This window comes from Dysidea avara, chromosome 1 (genome assembly GCF_963678975.1).
Source record: "Dysidea avara chromosome 1, odDysAvar1.4, whole genome shotgun sequence".
NCBI lineage: Eukaryota > Metazoa > Porifera > Demospongiae > Dictyoceratida > Dysideidae > Dysidea > Dysidea avara.
Window position 1 is genome coordinate 48,800,133 of NC_089272.1, and position 21,221 is coordinate 48,821,353.

Genomic DNA, 21,221 nt, shown 5'->3' on the forward strand with positions numbered 1-21,221 from the left:
GTTGATATTTACCAGACTGCTTAGAGTATGATTTTCATTCAGAATAGTATCAAGAGTTAATAATATTATGTGACCAAATCTGTAAGAACCCCACATGTTAGTGGATTTACAAATTACATTTTTCTTTACCTAAAGGAATGGTCAACTGAAATTTCAGCTTTGGAAGCCAAGAAATTTTAAAGTTAACAGCGCTACAAAGTGGTAACGACAGAAAAATCTATTTTTGTATAGTAAACCTCATTACTACCATATATGGTACAAAATTTTGGTAGGAGACTTAGATAATTTTTTTGTTGTGTCATATGCAGCATCAGTAATGTACTATCCCTCAGTTAACTAGTTTATAGACTACTCATAAGTCACAAATCCCATAAAGGCTGTTTCCGTATAGTAATTATGTACATGAAAGAAAATGATTCATTCAATTCTCAAATACACAGAAATACATTTGTCCAATTAGTACATTAGTGACCACACCCACCTCTACAGGAGAGTAGGATCTGGTGATATTGGTCAGTATTGGACACTGATGTGTTTAAAATACATTAAGCCAATTAGAATGTCTAAGGATTACATCATCTACTACATGTGGTAATGGAGAACTAATAAATTGACAGATGATCCAAAAAATCCTAACCAATATCACCAGACCCTATACCCTAGTGTGGAGGTGTGGTGTGGGTGTGAGTAGTCCGTTGGTAAATAGGAGAACATGTTGTAACACCTTCTGAATTAAACACATTTAAATTACACATCCAAATAAGGTAGTACACATACCTTATTAAGGTGAACTGTCTGATTTAATCACTTGACAACCACAACGAATCTCTCATGTAGACGTGTGGATCACATGATCAGGACACTGGTGATTTATAAAGTTCAAACATTGTCAAGTTACACATTTTGATTACTTTATTCTGTACACACAGTACAATCTGATTGGCTAAAAGTCCCCAATGACATCATTTCAGATGATCTTCATTGTACACACCTACTTTCTTCACCTGTATAGAAAAGACACTTGTATACCAGCTCTTCATCACCAACACTTACTGGTAACTTCCTGGTAACAGTGGTTGTGTGGTTGTCATGGCTACATAGTAACAACACAAAACAACCACACCATCACCCCTCACACACTAATATGTACAGTTACGTAGAATATTATCATATTGTGTAAACAATTAGTAACCATGGTAATAATAGATTACATCATACAAACACACAAAATAACAATTTAACTGATAAATTGTAGTCTCTTGTTGTGACACTCCACAACATAAATACTCCCACTACTGTTCATGGCTATACCATTGATAGTATCAAATTCTCCTTGTTGAGGTCCCTTCTTTCCAAAATGTTCTATCATTTGATGGGTGGGGCTCCATACACCAATTTTATTCCTATCACCATAACTAGCTATGATGTGACCATCAGGGCTAACAGTAATGGCCCATGGTCTATCACATGTTATCCTACTAATAAAACTGCCAGTATGACTGAAGAGACTAATATGATTACCATGATAGTCACTAACTAACACTCTATTGTCAGTATCAATTGCTATTCTAACAGGACGCTGAAATTGTCCAGGGTTGGACCCTTCACTGCCAAATGTAAATGCAAATTTATCATCTTGTTGGAATACCTGGACCCTGTGATTATACCCATCTACAACATACAACATTTTATTACTACTGAAGACTAGTCCCCTAGGAGCATAAAACTGGCCATTGTTGTTCCCTACATTGTTACCAATTATTGATAAGAGTTCTCCTTGTAGTGAATACTTCTTCACTTGATCACTACTAAAGTCGCTAATAGCTATGATGTCATCCTTACTGACTGCTACACCAATAGGACTGACCAATCTGTTGTCACCACTTCCTTGTCCAATCACTGCTAATAAAGCAAAGTTACAGTCCAGCACAATTACACACTCGTTAGTATAATCAGCAATGATGACTTCATTATTAACTCCTATAGCAACATCATGGAGTTGACCAAACTTGTTCCCTCCATAATGAGTCATCACTTGGCAGTGTTCTTCTCTCATCTTGCTGTAGTCTCTCAGTACAACTAATATCCTACAGTAACATGACAGGATCACACGATCTACTGTACATTAATAATACTGGTGACATCACTTCCTGTATGTACAGGAAATGAGATAACATTATAGTGGAAAGTTCGAATGATAATCACTTGTATGTTTTGTATGTATGACACATTGTATGGGAAAATAATACATGTATAGCTATTGTATAGTAGTGTGACTGTATAGACTGACTGTGTAGTAGTGTTAATATGTATAGTCATTGTGTAACATTAGTATACACTAACTGAATAAGTATAATACAATCACACCTCAGATGTTATCCACAAAACACTCTAATAGAACACACACTATTCCTTACTTGTGAGGACTGCCTGGGATGTGTTGTCCATCAACTACAATTGATATCATGTAATCTCCAGGTGTCCTGGGAGTGAAGGATACTGTGTAGTTTCCACCATTAACATCCTTGACTGGTCCCACTACTATGGCTTCTCCAGTTTTGGTGGTCACGGATACATTTACCTCACTATTCTTATCATCAACAATGTCACCATTGACATCTCTAAGTGTTACCATTAGTGACGTCTCTTTGGTCATTATTGTCATTGCTGTAGGGAAGGTCATTTCACACTTGCTGGGGTCCAGAGGTAGAAATCCTCCCAACTTGGTCACCTCCTCACAAAGACGTTCCACTTCTTCATACTCAACTTCTCTTTGTTCCTTCATTACTGGTTCCAGTCTTGATCTCTTCTTCATTAACATCAGGTGATCTTGTCGTCGCTCCAGTATCTTCCTCCTCCTAACCAGTTCAGTGGTAGTCACTTTGTTCTCTCTTGTCTTCTTCAATAGCTCCAGACAATTCTGTAGTTGTGTCCATAGTAACAACAACCTCTCCAGCTGTAGCTAATATTAAAACAAGAACAACGAGACACATCATTACCACTACCAATCCCAGGAAGAACTACTTTGTAGCATAATATTACTGATGTTAGCATTGTTGGTTTAGCTTTGACTGTCAATTTCAAGCCAGTTTCAAACCTTTAAGTCAGTAAAACAGATAATGTGTTTGCTTTTAATTTCTCTAATAGAGAATGCTAAATGGTAGGTGGGAGGGGCTCACCTATTACACAAAATCATGTGAATTGGTTTGGTATGTAAACCTGTATGGGGTTATAAATAAACTTATAATTAAAAGACCTTGCATGACAACAACACACGTTATTTGCAGTAATTAATATCTAATCCAAAACAGCCAAGCTGTAAAAAAAGAGTGCAGCCCTGAGAAAAAGGCTATGGTGAAAAAAGATGTGAAATCCAAGGTGGCGGCCAAGAAATGGCTGTGATGGTAGGTTAATGGTAAAAATTTTAATAACGACAATTCAGGTGAATTTGGTGCTGCTTGGTCAATTGGCCCAAAATTCACCTGAATTGTTGTTATTAAAATTTTTACCATTAACCTACCATCACAGCCATTTCTTGGCCGCCACCTTGGATTTCACATCTTTTTTCACCATGGCCTTTCTCAGGGCTGCACTTTTTTTACAGCTTGGCTGTTTTGGATTAGATTTCACTTCTTTTTGTATTTGTATACACCAAAGCCGGCCTATGGCCGGCTTTAGGGCTTTTAACCTATCATTTATTCTTTACTACAGGAAGAAGAGAAGATGAAGCAGGGTGATTTCTTTGTAGCTGACCCCTCTGCAAGGTGATCCTTCTAGCTGATCTCTCTACCGGATGACTTGTTTCTAGCTGAACTCTCTACAGGGTGATTTGTTTGTAGCTGAACTGCTGAACTCTCTACAATGTAACTTCTTCTAGCTGAACTCTCTACGGGTGGCTTGTTTCTAGCTGAACTCTCTACAGGGTGATTTGTTTGCAGCTGAACTGCTGAACTCTCTACAATGTAACTTCTTCTAGCTGAACTCTCTACGGGTGGCTTGTTTCTAGCTGAACTCTCTACAGGGTGATTTGTTTGTAGCTGAACTCTCTACAAGGTAACTTCTTCTAGCTGATCTTTCTACAGGGTGATTTGTTTGTAGCTGAATTCTCTACAGGGCAATTTGTTTGCAGCTGAACTCTCTACATAGTAGTTTCTTTGTAGCTGAACTATCTACAATGTAACTTCTTCTAGCTGAACTCTCTACGGGTGGCTTGTTTCTAGCTGATCTCTCTACAGGGTGACTTGTTTGTAGCTGAACTCTCTACAGGGTTATTTGTTTGTAGCTGAACTCTCTACAAGGTAACTTCTTCTAACTGATCTTGCTACAGGTTGATTTGTTTGTAGCTGAACTCTCTACATGGTAGTTTCTTTGTAGCTGAACTCTCTACAATGTAACTTCTTCTAGCTGAACTCTCTACGGGTGGCTTGTTTCTAGCTGATCTCTCTACAGGGTGACTTGTTTCTAGCTGAACTCTCTACAGGGTGATTAGTTTGTAGCTGAACTCTCTACATGGTAGTTTCTTTGTAGCTGAACTCTCTACAATGTAACTTCTTCTAGCTGAACTCTCTACGGGTGGCTTGTTTCTAGCTGATCTCTCTACAGGGTGACTTGTTTCTAGCTGAACTCTCTACAGGGTGATTAGTTTGTAGCTGAACTCTCTACAAGGTAACTTCTTCTAGCTGATCTTTCTACAGGGTAATTTGTTTGTAGCTGAATTCTCTACAGGGCGATTTGTTTGCAGCTAAACTCTCTACATGGTAGTTTCTTTGTAGCTGAACTCTCTACAATGTAACTTCTTCTAGCTGAACTCTCTACAGGATGATTTGTTTCTAGCTGATCTCTGTACAGTGTGGCTTGTTCCTAGCTGAACTCCCTACAGGTGATTTGTTTGCAGCTGAGCTCTCTTACATGGTGGTTTCTTAGTAGCTGAACTCTCTACAAGGTGACTTCTTCTAGCTGATCTATCTACAGGATGACTTGTTTCTAATTGAACTCTCTACAGTGTGATCTGTTCATAGCGGAACTTTCTACTGGGTGATTTGTTTGCAGCTAAACTCTTTGCATGATTGTTTCTTTGTAACTGAACTCTCTACAAGGTAACTTCTTCTAGCTGATCTCTCTACAGGATGACTTGTTTCTAACTGAACTCTCTACAGTGTGATCTGTTCATAGCGGAACTTTCTACTGGGTGATTTGTTTGCAGCTAAACTCTTTGCATGATTGTTTCTTTGTAACTGAACTCTCTACAAGGTAACTTTCTAGCTGATCTCTCTACAGGGCAATTTGTTTGTAGCTGAATTCCCTACAGAATAACTTGCAATGTAATATAACTGAGTAAATTATAAATGCAGCTGAATGCTTTATTAGGGTGACTGTTCTATTAGAGTATCTCGATCTCGCATTTGCTGTATGTAGTTGCCTTTCGAATCATAACTCAGTGATTTGTACTTCGATTCTTCTGTACTACTGCAACAACTTTCTATGATGATTATTCCAGTTACATACTGATTTTCAGCTTGTTGCTCTAAGCGGTTTGCCTGGTAGACACGAAAACTAATAGTTTTTTTTATTCATAAAAATCGATCGCGTAATTTTGACACAGGTTGGGTTTTGTGTCATATCTCCATGGTCTTTATCCCGATTCCTTTCAAACCACAAAAAGGCACTCCTACGATGGTTGCTCCATCTACATATCAATTTTCAACTGATTCCTCCAAGGGGTTTACCCTGTAGGCGTGACAGACCTTCGACCTCATTTTACGCAAATAATCGGTCATAACTCCGTGAATGTGCATCGGATTCCTACCAAAGTTGGTATGGAGATCCGCCTTAATGAGACCTTTAAGTGTGCCAAATGTCAGCCCAATCCAAGCACGCATTCGTGTTTTATGGCGAATTTTGCGAAATGAAGATAACGAAGAAATTAAAACGAAATTTTGTTCGCTCGTATCTCGGAAATGGCTGGAGCAATTTTCTTCAAATTTGGTATGTAGACTCCCCTAACTGGGCGGCACATCTCTAGCAAATTTGGTTCCAATCGGATAAGGGATCACAGAGCTACATAGGTGTGAAAATTGCATTTTTTTTCTTCCTGTTAATATACTCATGGTGCGGTGCGCCGACTTCTTGGGCCACACGACACACTACCTTGTATCTTGATATTATAGTTTAAACATAAAAATGAATTGATTTGATTGGTCGAAATCTTGTGCACGTGATTTTGCTGGTATTTGTTGTCACACAATATCTATTAGAACTGCTGTATTATGTTACTGATACTAACTTTGTGTGGCAGATTAACTACAAAATAATACCTTTAGTGTGTTCTCCCTCTTGTCTGCTCCTTTGGTAATATCTGTTATGACTTGTTCTTCTCGTTCATCGATGATTTTTCTAAGAGCATTAAACACCTCCCTTGTCCTCTCCATGTTGTGCTCCTTTCTGCTCCTAACACGTTGTCTCATTTCCTTCACAACGGACACTGCTCGTTTCGTCTCTTCCAGTAAATCTGTCATGTGACCCATAGCTTCTCCCAGTCTCCTGGTTTCTTCATCAGTCACACTTGTAATGCTAGTACGCTGGTGTGTTGAGTGACCATGGGAGACACAATCTCTACATAACTCAGTTCCACATTGTCTGCAGAACACGTCAAGTTTTCTTCGTGGATGATCAGGACAATATTTAGAAACGGGCGTGGTGGAGGGATACTGCAATAAAGCGGCGCATTCTTCGCTACAGTTAATAGCATCTTGAAGTTGGTCTGGATTATCAAAATGTTCCATCAACACTTGACACTTAGCCACAGAAGACACGGAAGGAAGGAGAGCAGAAGCCATTTTGACGAAACGCACGGCACACCCTTTGAATAAGCAGCTACTAGGCGCGCATAAGAAAAATTGAAGTTAAAGAAGTCCGGTCATCTATGGTCGCAGCAACTGTTGTTGGTCACCAGGTCGTGTTTAATGGAGTACTGATAACGGAATGACAGTTTGTGTGTAAGTTTTTAATGTGTATCTGTACTCATTGCGAGACTGTATGGTATTTATTTATTTTATTTGTGTATATTATATGCTGTGCAAAACCACTTAGTGAATCCACCACACCCGGCTACACCTTTGGTATTTATTTATTTGTTGTGTGTTGTGCAAAAATCTCAGTAAATACATAGATACTATAGCTTAGGCCACTTCAACTTAATTTCATGTTTCTCGGCCCGACCGACTCATTTAATTTCTTGGAACAATGTATATGTTAACTTTTAAAATCATGAGTTTGGCCACATGAGTGGAAGGAAATGGTGTCGATGTATTGCTGGCCTTCCGTATCAGTAAAGCGCGGAGCGAATTTGGTTATTGCAAGAAAAGATTTAGCTATTTTTATTTTTGTTGTAAAATAACTTGGCACATGAAGCTATTTACTTTATGGGTGTGTATATAATACTACATTAAAATATGTATTATTCTTTTGCATGGTTTTATTATACTGTGAGTGACATGTTTAGCTTGATAATAGCTATGTATACTTTTGATTGTGGGTTTTGAACCTTCTGTATCGTCTTGACCCTTGACCCACTGTAAGAGCTATTTTGTGGCCTCGACCATTGACTTAGAGTTTGACCGTGGTTGCAGATCAACCTACACAGCAAGAGCCTGAGTGACACCCCCTTGCCATTCCAGACCCTTTTTCGGAGTAGGTGCTTGTAATTCCAATCGATAAATGCTGTGCAGAGAAAAAACGGTCTGGCCATGCGAGACTAGTATCTGTGCTCATTGCTACTGTATGTGAGACTGTGTTTGTTTTGTTTACTTACAGTATGATTAAACCTGTCCTTTGTACAACCCTGACCCTATACACCGCCATAATGTAGCACACTTATGGCAGTCATTTACAGCCTACCAATCTAGGAAATAGTCTGGTAACACCCACCTCTTTGTATTATAGCGGAAGGGTCTGGTGACCATAGTATATGGTACTTGTGCTACTATCAGAGCCAATCAAATCACATTATCCAGTTTAAATAATCATGTGACATAAACCATGTAGTTGTGCCATTAATAACACAATAACCGATGACCAAATTAGAAAGCAGTGGATAATCCCCAAGTGAGACTCTGAGATGCACACACAGTAAAGACTTTTGTTAAGAAGTATAAACTTTCGTGCTTTCTTTGCCAAGTTACAACTAAACAAGTAATATTATTATTACTTTGCAGAGGCGGATCCAGGAGCTGGCAAGGGGAGGGCACAAACAGGCTAAGTTGTAGGTGATTGCAGGGAGAGCCAGATTCTCTTGTTAGTTGCTGCATTTTCTGAAGCAGCAAATAATCACCTCTAATAGTGTCTCACTGTTGATTTTTGACATTTTAGCTTTTGCAGATGATTGTGAGGTCTTAAAAGCTGTGTAAAAGGCTATGAATCTCTTAAACAGCAGCAACGTGATAGTTATTTTAGAGGCACTTGGTACGCATGTAGGTGCTGAGGGACAATTTCACAACTAGTTTGACTTTGGTTCACTTCGGTTTCAGTTAAATTTGTAATAAATACTACATATTTTCATTAGTTATAAATTGATCATTCTTGCCCTGACATAAAGTTTAGTATTTTAATCAGAAGTACATGTATGGCTCCTCCACAAAGTGAGAGGGGGGGGGCGTTTGTCCCACATTCCCCATCCTGGATCCGCCATTGCTTTGTGCACACATTTACATTCTGGTCACACAAGTACCATATACTATGGTCACCAGACCCTTACTCTATTTGAAGGGGTGGACTACTTAGGAAACAGATAAACCTTGAGACTTGGTCTTGATGTGTAGAGCTGTATCTGTACATTATTGTAGGCAGAGATGACAGGTGGAATAGCTGTCATGTTCAGACACTGGACAAAACACATATAATACACATGCTCATCTTCATATAGACATCAGTATAGTATTGAGAACGTGTTTTGTAGTGATAAGCTGCACAAGAAACCTATAGTAACAGTGTAGAAGTCTTTCAAGGTTATTTCTCCAGCTAAAGATATCAGTGTTCTGTGATATAGTGCATTTTGTGTATCACATATCACCATCAATAAACTGTTCAATACGATACTGTATCATGATACTATAATGAAGTGGTCATGGCTAGTTATGACTGGCATATTAGCTAATAGTTGTAACAATGTCCAATTTATCTGTACCTTAAAGAGCCAACACTGATTCTACATTCACTGTGTATACATTTTAAATTTCTTTATTTGGTGATGCTGATAAACTACTGATGTGACAAATAGCTAGTGTGTTCTGATATGATTTTTAGTACGGACAACAGAGTTGCTGTTAAAAAGCACATCTCTACCTGGATACCTGCCTCTATTACACCACCCAGACAATTAGCTACCACATGCAGCTCTTCATACCTAAAGTGTAACAGCTACTGTTTTTAGAAGACCTGGGTAAGAATGTTTAACCATAACAGCAGCACTTATACATGTATATTTATATGGCTTCTCATAACATTGCATGCCACAGGTAAATAGAGAGGCTTTCTATTTGAGTATCTAGATCACTGTTACACATCTCAAAAAGATATCCTTACTTGAACACCATACTGCTATGCTGTAATAGTTGTTGCTCAGTTGTTGCTCCTCAGTTGTCCTCATACAAAAACCACTACTAATGTTTATACATGTTCTTGTATTTCACTCACAGAAACACCACAACAACAACTATGTGGAGTTGGAAGGTTTTGATGACAAGACACTTACAGTCGTGTCAGTACCAGTACCAGAAGTGACTTATTCAGATGTGAAGGTTGGCTTGAGGTAGGTTTCTACTGAGCCCTAATAGACACAATACAAACCCTAGGGGTTAAGTGGATATTTGTTAGATATTCAGATTGTACTTCACGCATAGCTAGGCTTCAAGGGATATATACAATGTGCTTGTTTTGTAAAAATGCTTAGTACAACTCATTGTATCATCAAAAACTAACAATTTGTTCTGACATTAATATCAGCCACCCAACTGTTCTTACAGGTGCAAATGACAACAACTGATTCTAAGCTTTAAAAACTGTTTATTTTGTTCAGTATCTGTAGTCAGTTACACTAGTTGATGTCACTACTACAGTACTTGCTAGAAGTAATCATAGCACCATCTACCTTCCTTCTTTTGTGCTTTTAAATGATCGTGTGGCTTGAGATGATTGGCTTTAAAGTATACTGTACCAATACTAGCTCGCCTATTAAAAATGGTAATAAAATCGCACGATAAAGGTTGAACAAACCCCATAATAATATTATAAGGTACTGTGTGATTAGTTGTGGTTGAGGATGGGATGTTAATGGGATGACATAAGAAACCCTATACTCTCTGAAGTGGTAGTTATTAGAGTTAAAGCACCGCCGCGCGTGTGTATGGAAAATACAGTACGAGGGGGTGGGCCGAGAGGCTAATACAGCATGAGACAAAGCTGAGTGCTGTATTTGCCTCGAGACACCCCCCGAGTACTGTATTTTTCGTACACACAAGCAAGGTGGTGCTTTAAGTATTATATTATACTTCCTGGTCATGTCTGGTTTGGAGCGATTTTCTCTAGTATTCAAACCGCTGCAATTTTCGGTGATAAGGATATCAGTAAGTGTTCATATAATCTATTTCTAGTCGTAGAACAAACTAATAGGATTAGTTTGGCTAGTTTTAGTGATTTACAATGTAACTCACATGATCAATCGTGCTGTCTTAGTGGAGTCATGTTTAAAAGCTTCGGGATCAGATGATCAGTAAGTGTTTATACAATCCATTCCTAGGGCGTCTGGATTCAGTGGAATGGAATGGTGGACTGGAATGGAACGGTACTTAGGTAATTTCAATTAGTGGTCACCTCTTTTAAAAGACCACCTTCTAACAAAGACCACCTCTTTACAAAGACCATTTATTTTAGTATCTGAATTGTTGTTTTAGAGCCCTATAAGACAATCTTATTGATGAATTGTGTGCCACATGTTATGTCCCCTAGAAAAGCCAGTGATATCTGATTTATGATACAATACAGTAATAGCTATATACCCCATACAAAAAACAGCTTGGCTATACAAAAAAATATGTGTCCACAAAACTAAAAGCAACTGGCAACTAAAGGAGCTAATATCTAGAAATGAGTGTCAATATATACTGGCAACTAAGTATAATTTACAATAATCTTGGTCCTTTATCATTGACTTGTGCAGTCTGACTTTATTAATTCCCTGTAAATCTAATTGGCTAGTAAATTGGTACCTTTCTCAATAGTCCGGTGTTGTAGTGGAGAAAAAAGGCAGCTAGTTCTAAGTCCTTGAATTAGGTTAGGTAATCCTAAGGCTGCAGCACATGTTGCTGTCAGACCTTCAGTGCTGGTCACTGTAAAGTGTTAATAATAATAAATTACTAGCCAATTAGAGTTACAGGGAATTAATTAGGAATGCAGCAAGTCTGTACGAGTGAACGATGATGGACCAAATTTTTATAAATTATAGCAAGTTATTTGTCAGTATTTCTTGGCCTCACCCAAATAATAGCTCCTTTAGTTGTCAGTTACTTTTAGTTTGATGGGGACGTCACTTTATACAGCCAAACTGTTTTTGCATGGGGTATATTGCTGTATTACAAATCAGATATCACTCTGATTTTCTAGGCATGTGGTGCACAACTGATCAATAAGACCATTCTATGGGGATACACTCTAAAACAACAAGATAGCAGCGCTTTAAATATTAAAGTAAAACGGTCTTTATGAAGAGGTGACCACCAATTGAAATTACCAAAGTACCATTCCAGTCCACCATTCCAGTCCATTCCACCATTCCGTTCCACTAAATCCAGACGCCCACATTCCTAGCTGTAGAACGAACTCGTAGGATTAGTTTAACTGGTTTTAGCGATTTACAGTGTGTTGTTTACGTAACATTCCTTAAATTCTCTGCATAACTGTACTGTATGAGTCATACAGTACAGTTATGCAGTTGATTAGTACTGTATGGACAATACGATACGCGGCATCGCTTTGATCCTCCCACACAAAGTACAATATGTACATATAAGGTCATAGAATAATAGTGTTTATACTGTATGTAGTTGTATCACTTATTGGTGTGTAGTGTATGGAACTTGTTAAATGTGTGAGATTTTGAAGATTGGACACATTTACATAATTGAGACACTGTGTTAAGATTTCATGGACATGAACTACATAAGGTCACTATTGATAATTGACTTCAGATCTACTTTGTAGATAGTGTTGTGTCTTGGGAGGGTATGCCCTTAAAGTAGAACCTGTTGTCGTGTAGAGTTTGTGTGCTATTGTTGTGTAGAGTTTGTGTGCTATTGTTGTGTAGAGTTTGTGTACTATTGTTGTGTAGAGTTTGTGTACTATTGTTGTGTAGAGTTTGTGTGCTATTGTTGTGTAGAGTTTGTGTGCTATTGTTGTGTAGAGTTTGTGTACTATTGTTGTGTAGAGTTTGTGTACTATTGTTGTGTAGAGTTTGTGTAGAGTTTGTGTACTATTGTTGTGTTGAGTTTGTGTACTATTGTTGTGTAGAGTTTGTGTAGAGTTTGTGTACTATTGTTGTGTAGAGTTTGTGTACTATTGTTGTGTAGAGTTTGTGTACTATTCAAGTTACTGGACCATGTAGTGTGTATATAATACACAAGTAGAGGAAGGTGAAAAAGTTGGGGGCTCAAAATTATTTGAGCAGACCCTTAAATGGAAGCTGGAGTCTTGTGAATGGTTATAGTGATTACAACAGTGTGCTCAGCCTGTTAGCTCCCCCCCCCCCCCCCCCCCCCCCAAAAAAAAAAAAATGCTATGAGATTGAATTGGGTGGCACTTTTTGCATAAACATTGTCAGTTAAAATCTTTCAGCCATGACATACATACGTGCAATGAATTCTTCCACTATATGCTATAGAGTTGCCAATTTGGAAACCATGACAATGTTTAATCATGTGATACACTAGTGATGTCCAGAATGTGTCATGTAAAATAGTGAGAAAGTTTGTCCATGCAAAGTGAATTAAGTGTAGTAATTGACAAGGTGGTCTTTGTACAGAAATGGTCTATTAACCAGGTGGTCTTTAAGAAGTGGCCACTAAGCGAGGGTTGTACTCTAGGATAAAGTATATGATGATTTGAACATTACCATTTTCTGTTTCCATTTCCACTGTTTCCAATCGCTCATTTTGTGCACGTGTAATTACTGCTAACCGCCTATAAAAAGTAAGTGTTTGGCAGGTGCTGAAACTTGACACCCTCTAGCTATAGATGAAAAGTTCATATGTGATGCTATGCAAGAAAAGATGATATTAGCTTTTTGCAGAGTGGCACAATTGTAGACAGTGTGGCTTTGTTGTGTTTCTTGTGAGTTCTGAACTAATTCACATACTGTATCACTCCTCACAGGTCCCCCAATTTACCAGAGACTGACTTCACTGGTAATATCATGGGACACATTCAGCCATACCTCATGTTGTGATGTGACATACAATGTGACCTTATCTGATGGGACAACAGAACTGGTGGAGGAGAGAACCACTACTAGTAATACTATCAGTTTCACTGATCTTGATAATGATACTCAATATGAAGTGACAGTGTCGGCTATTAACAATGCTGGACCAGCAACTGTTGTTACTACTAATGTAACCACCTTAACTCCTTCAGGTTAGTGGATGTGTATTAGTCGAGTTGTGATAATATCATGACAATAATGTCTTGTGTTGTGTAGGGCATTATACAACAGTTACACATGCCACATTATGTGAGCCCATGAACAATCAAATATCAAATTACTCACTATAAAACAAGGGATTCTATTATCTAGTAATTGTTTACACAATGACAACCACAAAGCCATTGTATAACTTTGAAGTACAAAATCAGCCTGGGAAAACCCACATGTAAAATTTTACAGTAAACTTATCAGTCTAGTAGTGTTTATGTGTACCAGTAGTGAAGAATAGCTCTGTCGAGTACTGTGAGTTTAAGCACAATAAACATTGCTTACCTGTTGACAGTTGAAGAAATTATCCTCAAGTGTGGTTTTTAGATGTTTGAACAAGTACACATGTACATATGTGCATGAGGCCACTGTACAAAAGTAGCAGTATGCCACTCTAACCTTTATGATCTGTCTCCTTACTGTTTCTCTTGTTAATAGTACCAATATCACTGTGAATATTTTGCTACAATGTTATTATCGACCATCAAAAAGTGTGTGATGTCATCTTTCCCACAATCATGAGTGAGGGATCAATAATCCCTGTTCCCCTTCACTTTAAGGCATGAAAATAGTAGATCTACTAACACTTTTGACAGACGCTATACAGAGCTCTTATAAAGTTATGCTACAGGTATTTATAATTGATTTTGCCATAACTATTATGGCTGTTGTGACTGTGGTTGGGCAATGCATTAATTAAAGTATCACTACAACAAATTAACAAACAAAACCACAATAAAAGGTTAAAGTCACACACTATTATTATGAGGTCATTTTGTGGTCTGTGGGAGGATATTCCTGTGTCATGACCAACAAATGTTATGTCAAACAGTATGGTAGTACTGTTTTAAGTAGAGATCCCCCCAAAAATGATGCGTGCCGCCTAAAATACCATCTTCAAGAGACACCTTATGCCACGAAAGTCACCTTTATGGAATAATATTAGTCCATCTAAGGCCAATGAAACTTGATTACTCACTCAGATTTTTGAAAACTTGATGCTCTATAATAGTATTTTTTTATTTTATTTTTTTAATTTATTAATGCTTTACAGCACAGGTGCTGAAGGTCTGTAGGACACCTGGTCCTACAGCCCGCTCAAAGACTTTAGCTACTTAGACTTTAACTACTTAAGGTGTGTTTGAAAAGTTGGAGAAAGGAGAAAAAATCCATGACTGGACCTAGGTGGCCTCGAACCTGCAGCCATCCGATTTACGCTCGAACGCTTACAGGAGTCTACCAGGTGGTCAGGATGTTTTCTCCTTGTTATTTTCATGTAATTATATCCATAGGAATTCTAGAGAGTAACTCATTATCTCTAAGTACCCGAAGTAGAACCAAATTTCGATCTGAAATACCAATAATGAAATTCCATGTGGGTGTATCAAAAGCATGCAAGTGATGACACGAAATTGCTAATCAAGTTCATTGAAATATTACATTCAGTATTAAATATCAGAAAGCACTTAACAGTGACTGGATATAGAAATTTTTTTAAAATCGCCAAAACTTGAAATTTTGTCTGACTGACTGACTGACAGACTCACTCACTCACTCACTCACTCACTCACTCACTCACTCACTCACTCACTCACTCACTCACTCACTCACTCACTCACTCACTCACTCACTCACTCACTCACTCACTCACTCACTCACTCACTCACTCACTCACTCACTCACTCACTCACTCACTCACTCACTCACCAGTCGCAAGCCTAGAGTCCAAATGAAGCAGTGCATGGCCACCATTTTACGCCACAATAATAAACTCACCAATGGGATGTGCCTTTTGGGTTTTTACCACTTTTCGCTGTTTTCTTCTTTCAGATACAGGAAGTGTATTGACCAGACCAAATTTGTTGTCTTCCTTATGGACTTTTTTCTTGTGTCCTTAATTCAGAGAGTTTGTTTAGAAAGACATCAGCTGTGGACAGTGAGACCTTAATTACCCAAACTTTTGATTATCCAAACCCTTTTATAATTATCCAAATGGTAGCAGTGACTGTATTTTGTCAACAAGTGTATGTTCTATTAGAGTAGTTGAACATGGCTCTGTATTTTATCTCAACTAATTCACTTTAATATCTGAACACTTTTTTGTGATATTCACACAGGTATTCAGGTAAAAATAGAGGTTCCACTGTTCCTATAAAATAATTGAGGTGCACTGATATGACATTTAGCTGATATTCCAATAACCGATATAAAACAAGCAGAAGGAAAAATTAGGAATTTTAAGCTGGATTATGGATCAAAAATCAAAACAGCAGGTTACAGATTGAAGAGTAGGGATTAGATGTCCGCCAGAATATTTGCAGGTATAGGCAACCTCCCTTGTTTCACAACTTTTAGCTGTTCCCTTGTTTCCCTGCATTTTTGTTCTTTGATCCCTAATCCAGCTTAAAATTCCTAAATGCGGGCGGAAAGCATGACACAGCCAGAGGGAAGCTGTATTGCGCTATCACAAATTGACACCTTGCATTGTCAGCGAAAAGAACTGGAACACAAAGGAGGACAAAGGTAAGTCCACGATACGTGTATTGTACGTGCTGTGGTTGGTGAAAAAGCACATTTTGGAACGAAGCGACGTCAAACAGTGAAAAAATCAAGCCTGTAGCCTTATCCATTGTTGAGGCTAAAGGCATCAGTTAGTTAGTTAGTTAGTCAGAATTAAATTCTAGTAAATAGAAAATTTTTAAACTTCCGTAGAAACTTGTTGGAAGGGTTTGGGGGTCACTCTGAAGGCATTTTTGAGCTTGGCTATGCCTATCCAATATTGCCAAGCTGTTATGAAGGATATTTGAGGCTGGTTTTAGGGTGATATTTTTTGGGTAAGAAAGCCCAAAACTGCGTGATCCCTAATATACAGTACTACTATACTGTATGATAATATTATCAAGCTGATTAACAAAGCCAATCTGATATGGTAGCATAAACTTTTTCTTCTCACAATTTTCACTCAAAATTCAGCTGTAAAGTGACAGTGTGGGACTTCAATCAATAGTCAACATTACATTAACAGGCACTGCTAGGATATTACTAGAGCACGAGTGCCCATAAATAGATGTTAATGTATATCTGTATCTGCTACTTATTTACACATGTTACTGATCTGATACTGATAGTGTAGTGTAGTGTGTGTGTAGTGTAGTGTGTGTGTAGTGTAGTGTGGTTTGTGTGTGTGTAGTGTAGTGTAGTGTGGTTTGTGTGTGTGTGTGTGGTGTGTGTGTGTGTGTGTGTGTGTGTGTGTGTAGTGTGTGTGTAGTGTGTGTGTAGTGTGTGCATGTGTAGTGTATGTGCATGTGTAGTGTATGTGCATGTGTAGTTGGTGTGTGTGTGTTGTGTGTGTGTGTGTAGAGTTCATGTAACAATACAACACACCAAACACAAGTACCTTTTGTTGTTACTATATGATCTGATTGTTTAAGGGTGTGGTAGTGTGTTCTGAACTTTAATTGTTAAAGGGAGGGTTGCTATGCAATTGTTTTATACAGAAAGTACAACTACAGGTATTTACTCCCTCTTACAATAGTGTATGTGTTTCAAATATGTATGTAGTTTGGTCTAAACATGCTTCTCTAAGGAAAGTGTTATAAGGGAAATTAACAGCTTGGTATTGTTTCGTTATGAAGAGGAAGATGATCAGTATGATTGAAGGTACTGTGAAAGGCAAGGCACAGAGGGCAAACACTCTTTGAAAACCCCAAGTGATCTGAGTTAAGTACTACGGTATAAAATCGTAGCTGTACATTTTACCCCTAGCCTAGTGAGGCAGACAAGTAGGCAGACCAATACTGTATATATACAAATTTTCGAGGTATGTAATTTTTGTGGATCAACAAATTTCACTGGTTTTATTTTTGAGGATTACTCGTTTTCACTGAAGTTATCTATAAAACATAGGTGTACCATTAAATTTAGCAGAAAGTTGAGTTACTACAAAAATTGTGTCCATTGAAAATTTTTATGTATACGATCATCGTGTTCTGGTGATTTTTAAAATGAAAAATATATTTCTGTAGAATTTAATGCTAAAATTGATGCTAGCTGCACCAAGACTGTTCCTTAACTTGAAGTCTTTTAGACCTGAAGTGTTGAAATAAATAACAAACACATGTTTTGCTATGTTGGTAGATTCAGCCTTGTCTCTCCCAAATCACCTACCACTATTACAAGTATCCTTTATAACATTGATGTACATACCTTAGCCCTGGTCTTCTATGATTAACCAACCCATCAGTGTAGGTGTATATTCTATTAGAGTATTTCAATGACACTATGTCATAAAGTGGTCCCATGGAAGAACCACTGACGTGCTACATGGATATTGGTGTGTTTATTCTACCTATTGATAACTCATTGGTGTGACATGTCAGCATTAGTGTCCACACAACACACTACCTTGTGTCTTGATATTGTTGTTGTATGTAATTGTTATATGTATGGATGTTTGTATACTTTGTGGTTTTCTTCCTTTACAGTAAACAAGAAAATTTATGAAGTACTAACCATGGCCACTACCCCATGAACACTACTACTATGTGTAATAAACATTATGTAACACTTTGTAAAGACTGTAACTACATGATGTTGTGTTTAACTAATTCTGTTCTTGTACCACAAAGCTTCCTTGATCATCATTGTGTGGAGTAAAATGACAATGATTAATGACTCTATGAAATATGTTATTGGCTATAAGTGTACTACATGTATGTGTCACCAATATGGAAAAATAGAATAGACAGGTACAATACTTTACTTGATGTCAACTTTTTATTTGAGACCACCAAAATACAGTGACTGGTGTAATTGGAGATTATGGAAATAATCAAAACTTCAGTAAAACTAGTGTGATCTATTAAGAACACCTGACTACATGTCTGTCAAGTGTAATGAGGTCCTACATCACTTCATCAAGATCGGCTCAAGGAATTTGCAGGGTTCAAAATTTATTTTCTGTTACATACACACTGAATATCTAGGGGGTCTGGAGTCATGCTCCTCCTGAAAATTATGTGTACTCACTCAAATTGAATCAGGTAACAAATTTCACTAAGATAATCTTTCAAACTGACATTTAAGCATGTTAGGAATTAATTTGGCTGCTAGTTATGCTTGGCATAGTTTGGCTAAGGGTGGAGCTATACATGTAAAGTTTGAAGTGTACAACAGCCGTAACATAATTCTGGGAGTCGGGATGCCCTACATCAATTGATAAATGTAATCTAAGCCCCCAGGAAAAATTTCAGGTCTTAGCAGTTTCTGGAAACACTTCAGCATCCATCTACACACATCCATCCCTGCTTCATGACATCAATAATAAGGTGAAGAGGCTACACTTATGAGATATACCACATTCATAGTTGGTAACTGAAAATTATAGTGGTTATATTGAGCTATGCTTTTTCCATGTGGGTGACAGTGGTATGGCGGATCTGGCACAATGGGGCGTGTGCCCATCCCCTCCTCCCCCCCAAAGAAAAGGATACACCATCCAGATACTCTAATAGAGCAGTCAGTCAAATATTCTAATAGAGCAGTCACCTTACATAACTATTAAGAATACTCCACAGTTACTGAGTTAGAATCTACACATATAGTGTCTAAGTGTACCTCATGCATGAATACACTTATCCTACTAAACACGTGGTCTTGCATATGCCATATATAGCTACATGTATAAGCTAGCTGAACTACTCATGATAGTCACCAGGAGCTTATAAGCGCCAAAGGTGCAAAGGAGTGTGAAACTTCAATGAGGTTGTGTGGTAACAGTGCTGAAATCCAAAGTTACCTTATATGGAAGACCATTAATATTGTTGAAACCTCACCAACCACACAGGCCACCCTACACTCCTGCTCTGTCATTATAAACACATTCATTAGTGCTGTGCAGCATGAAATGAGCAGTACTAGTCGTGGATCAACAGTTTTAGCCTGTTTGCTAGGCTGCAGGCTGGTTAGCAACACTTCTCCTCTTGTTGCTGTCTCACATGCTATAAAATTAATACAAGTCCATTGGTGTCTCCCATCACTATAAGAACTGTTGCATTACAGATGCTTCTTACTAATTGCTTATGTAACGAAACCACCAACAGGTGGCCTGTGGATCGGATTTGTGGTGTTCCAAAATAAGGCAATATTTCACTATAGAAGTCTCACATGGTTAAATGCATTCGTTTCACGCTCCTTCGGCACTTATAAGCTGCTGTAGTCACTTATCCCTGTGCAACTCTCACAAAGTAGATCTTTTTTTTTTTGCATAATTAAAGCAATTCAATCTACATTAAAACCTGAAAGCTTTGCACCCCCAAACTTCCTGTGTCTACTACCCACCTTGCCCAACCCTGGATTCACTCAAGTGAAGTGTTGTTCACTATACAAAACCTCAGTCCTACTGTATGAAGGTATGTTAATAAGGTCATAATACCACAAAGGGTTCCCTGTCATTTACATGTTAAGTTGTGTTATATGATTGTTGTTTTAATTTACACAGAAATAATATAATACAGATGTCCAATTAGTACAGTAGTGACCACATCCACCTCTACAGGAGATGAGGATCTGGTGATATTAGTCAGTATTCTTGGATGTGTTTAAATACATTAAGCATGTCTTAGACATGTGGTACTGGATTATAGACAGATGATCCTAACCAATATCACCAGACCCTATACCCTAGTGTGGAGGTGTGGTGTGGGTGTGAGTAGTCTGTGGAGATAATGTTGCAATGCCTCCTAAATAAAAAAAAATGTTTAAGTGACAGATCCATATTAGGTAATACACATACCTTATCAGGGGAAGTGCCTCATGTGATCACTTGACAACCACAACAAATCTTTTACTTCAGTAGATGTCACTACACTGGGTGGATCACATGATCAGGACACCTTTGATGCTGTGCTACCTATAATAAACCAGGTGTTAACCGGGCACCAACTCTTTCTAAAGCTACAGAGCCATACTATGACACACAACATTACAAGTCTCCCTGCTATATTATACCACCTTACCACAATAAGCTCATCCATATAATTATGGGCTAACCACAAACACAATACCAGGTTCTTACATTACAGTATGTACCAATAGTTGCTGTTCTGGACATTTGAAAAGTATAGCATAATATTAATTATTGTAATAATTAGTGCATAAACGAATCTACTGCATTCGTTCAATGGTTCGAGGGGTACATCATTCAAATGACAAAAGTGAAGTTCGAATTTTGCACAAACACAACCTGGCCATATTAGTGAGCAGAAGAACGTAAGAATCCAACTGCTCAACACGTCATGAATAATTTCACCATGAGCAGTTACACTTGAGACACTAGAAAGCAATGGAAGGTGGTTGTACTAAGTGTTTGACAAGTTAATTATTAGCTCACACCACAAGTGGCCACACCCACTGCTAATCATGAAGTGTAGTTGGGACAAGCTGTAGAGGAAGAATATTGGTGAGTTGTGTACTACTGTAAGGT

At 38.0% G+C, this 21,221-nt stretch overlaps 1 protein-coding gene and 1 long non-coding RNA gene across 6 annotated transcripts; one reads left to right on the forward strand and one right to left on the reverse strand.

The window, feature by feature from the left end:
- Positions 1-421: 421 nt before the first annotated feature.
- Positions 422-2,985, reverse strand: LOC136266678 (E3 ubiquitin-protein ligase TRIM71-like). 4 transcript variants are annotated; one of them, XM_066061687.1, is made up of 4 exons: positions 2,418-2,985; positions 1,054-2,087; positions 912-1,004; positions 422-862 (listed from the first exon to the last, which is right to left on the reverse strand). In XM_066061687.1, the coding sequence occupies exons 1-2, from the start codon at positions 2,819-2,821 to the stop codon at positions 1,238-1,240; spliced, it is 1,254 nt and encodes a 417-aa protein (XP_065917759.1). In that variant the 5' UTR covers positions 2,822-2,985; the 3' UTR covers positions 422-862; positions 912-1,004; positions 1,054-1,237. The 4 variants fall into 4 exon arrangements, with proteins under 4 accessions (XP_065917759.1, XP_065917762.1, XP_065917754.1 ...); XM_066061690.1 differs by having other exon boundaries at positions 422-724; positions 778-862; positions 912-2,087; XM_066061682.1 differs by having other exon boundaries at positions 422-727; positions 778-862; positions 912-2,087.
- A 5,989-nt stretch (positions 2,986-8,974) lies between these two features.
- Positions 8,975-18,396, forward strand: LOC136266991 (uncharacterized). Of its 2 annotated transcripts, none has more exons than XR_010706442.1 (4): positions 8,975-9,436; positions 9,693-9,805; positions 13,420-13,680; positions 17,374-18,396. It is a non-coding gene; the product is annotated as an uncharacterized lncRNA (long non-coding RNA). The 2 variants fall into 2 exon arrangements; XR_010706438.1 differs by having other exon boundaries at positions 8,989-9,436; positions 18,223-18,396.
- Positions 18,397-21,221: the final 2,825 nt, after the last annotated feature.

What these genes read in the sequence shown, in the direction of transcription:
- LOC136266678 (XM_066061687.1), bottom strand. Translation starts at nt 2,821, where the DNA reads ATGTTAATGAAGAAGAGATCAAGACTGGAACCAGTAATGAAGGAACAA. An exon ending in ATCCCAGGCAGTCCTCACAA is followed by an intron (nt 2,088 to 2,417) that starts GTAAGGAATAGT and finishes ATGTTACTGTAG; the next exon opens with GATATTAGTTGTACTGAGAG.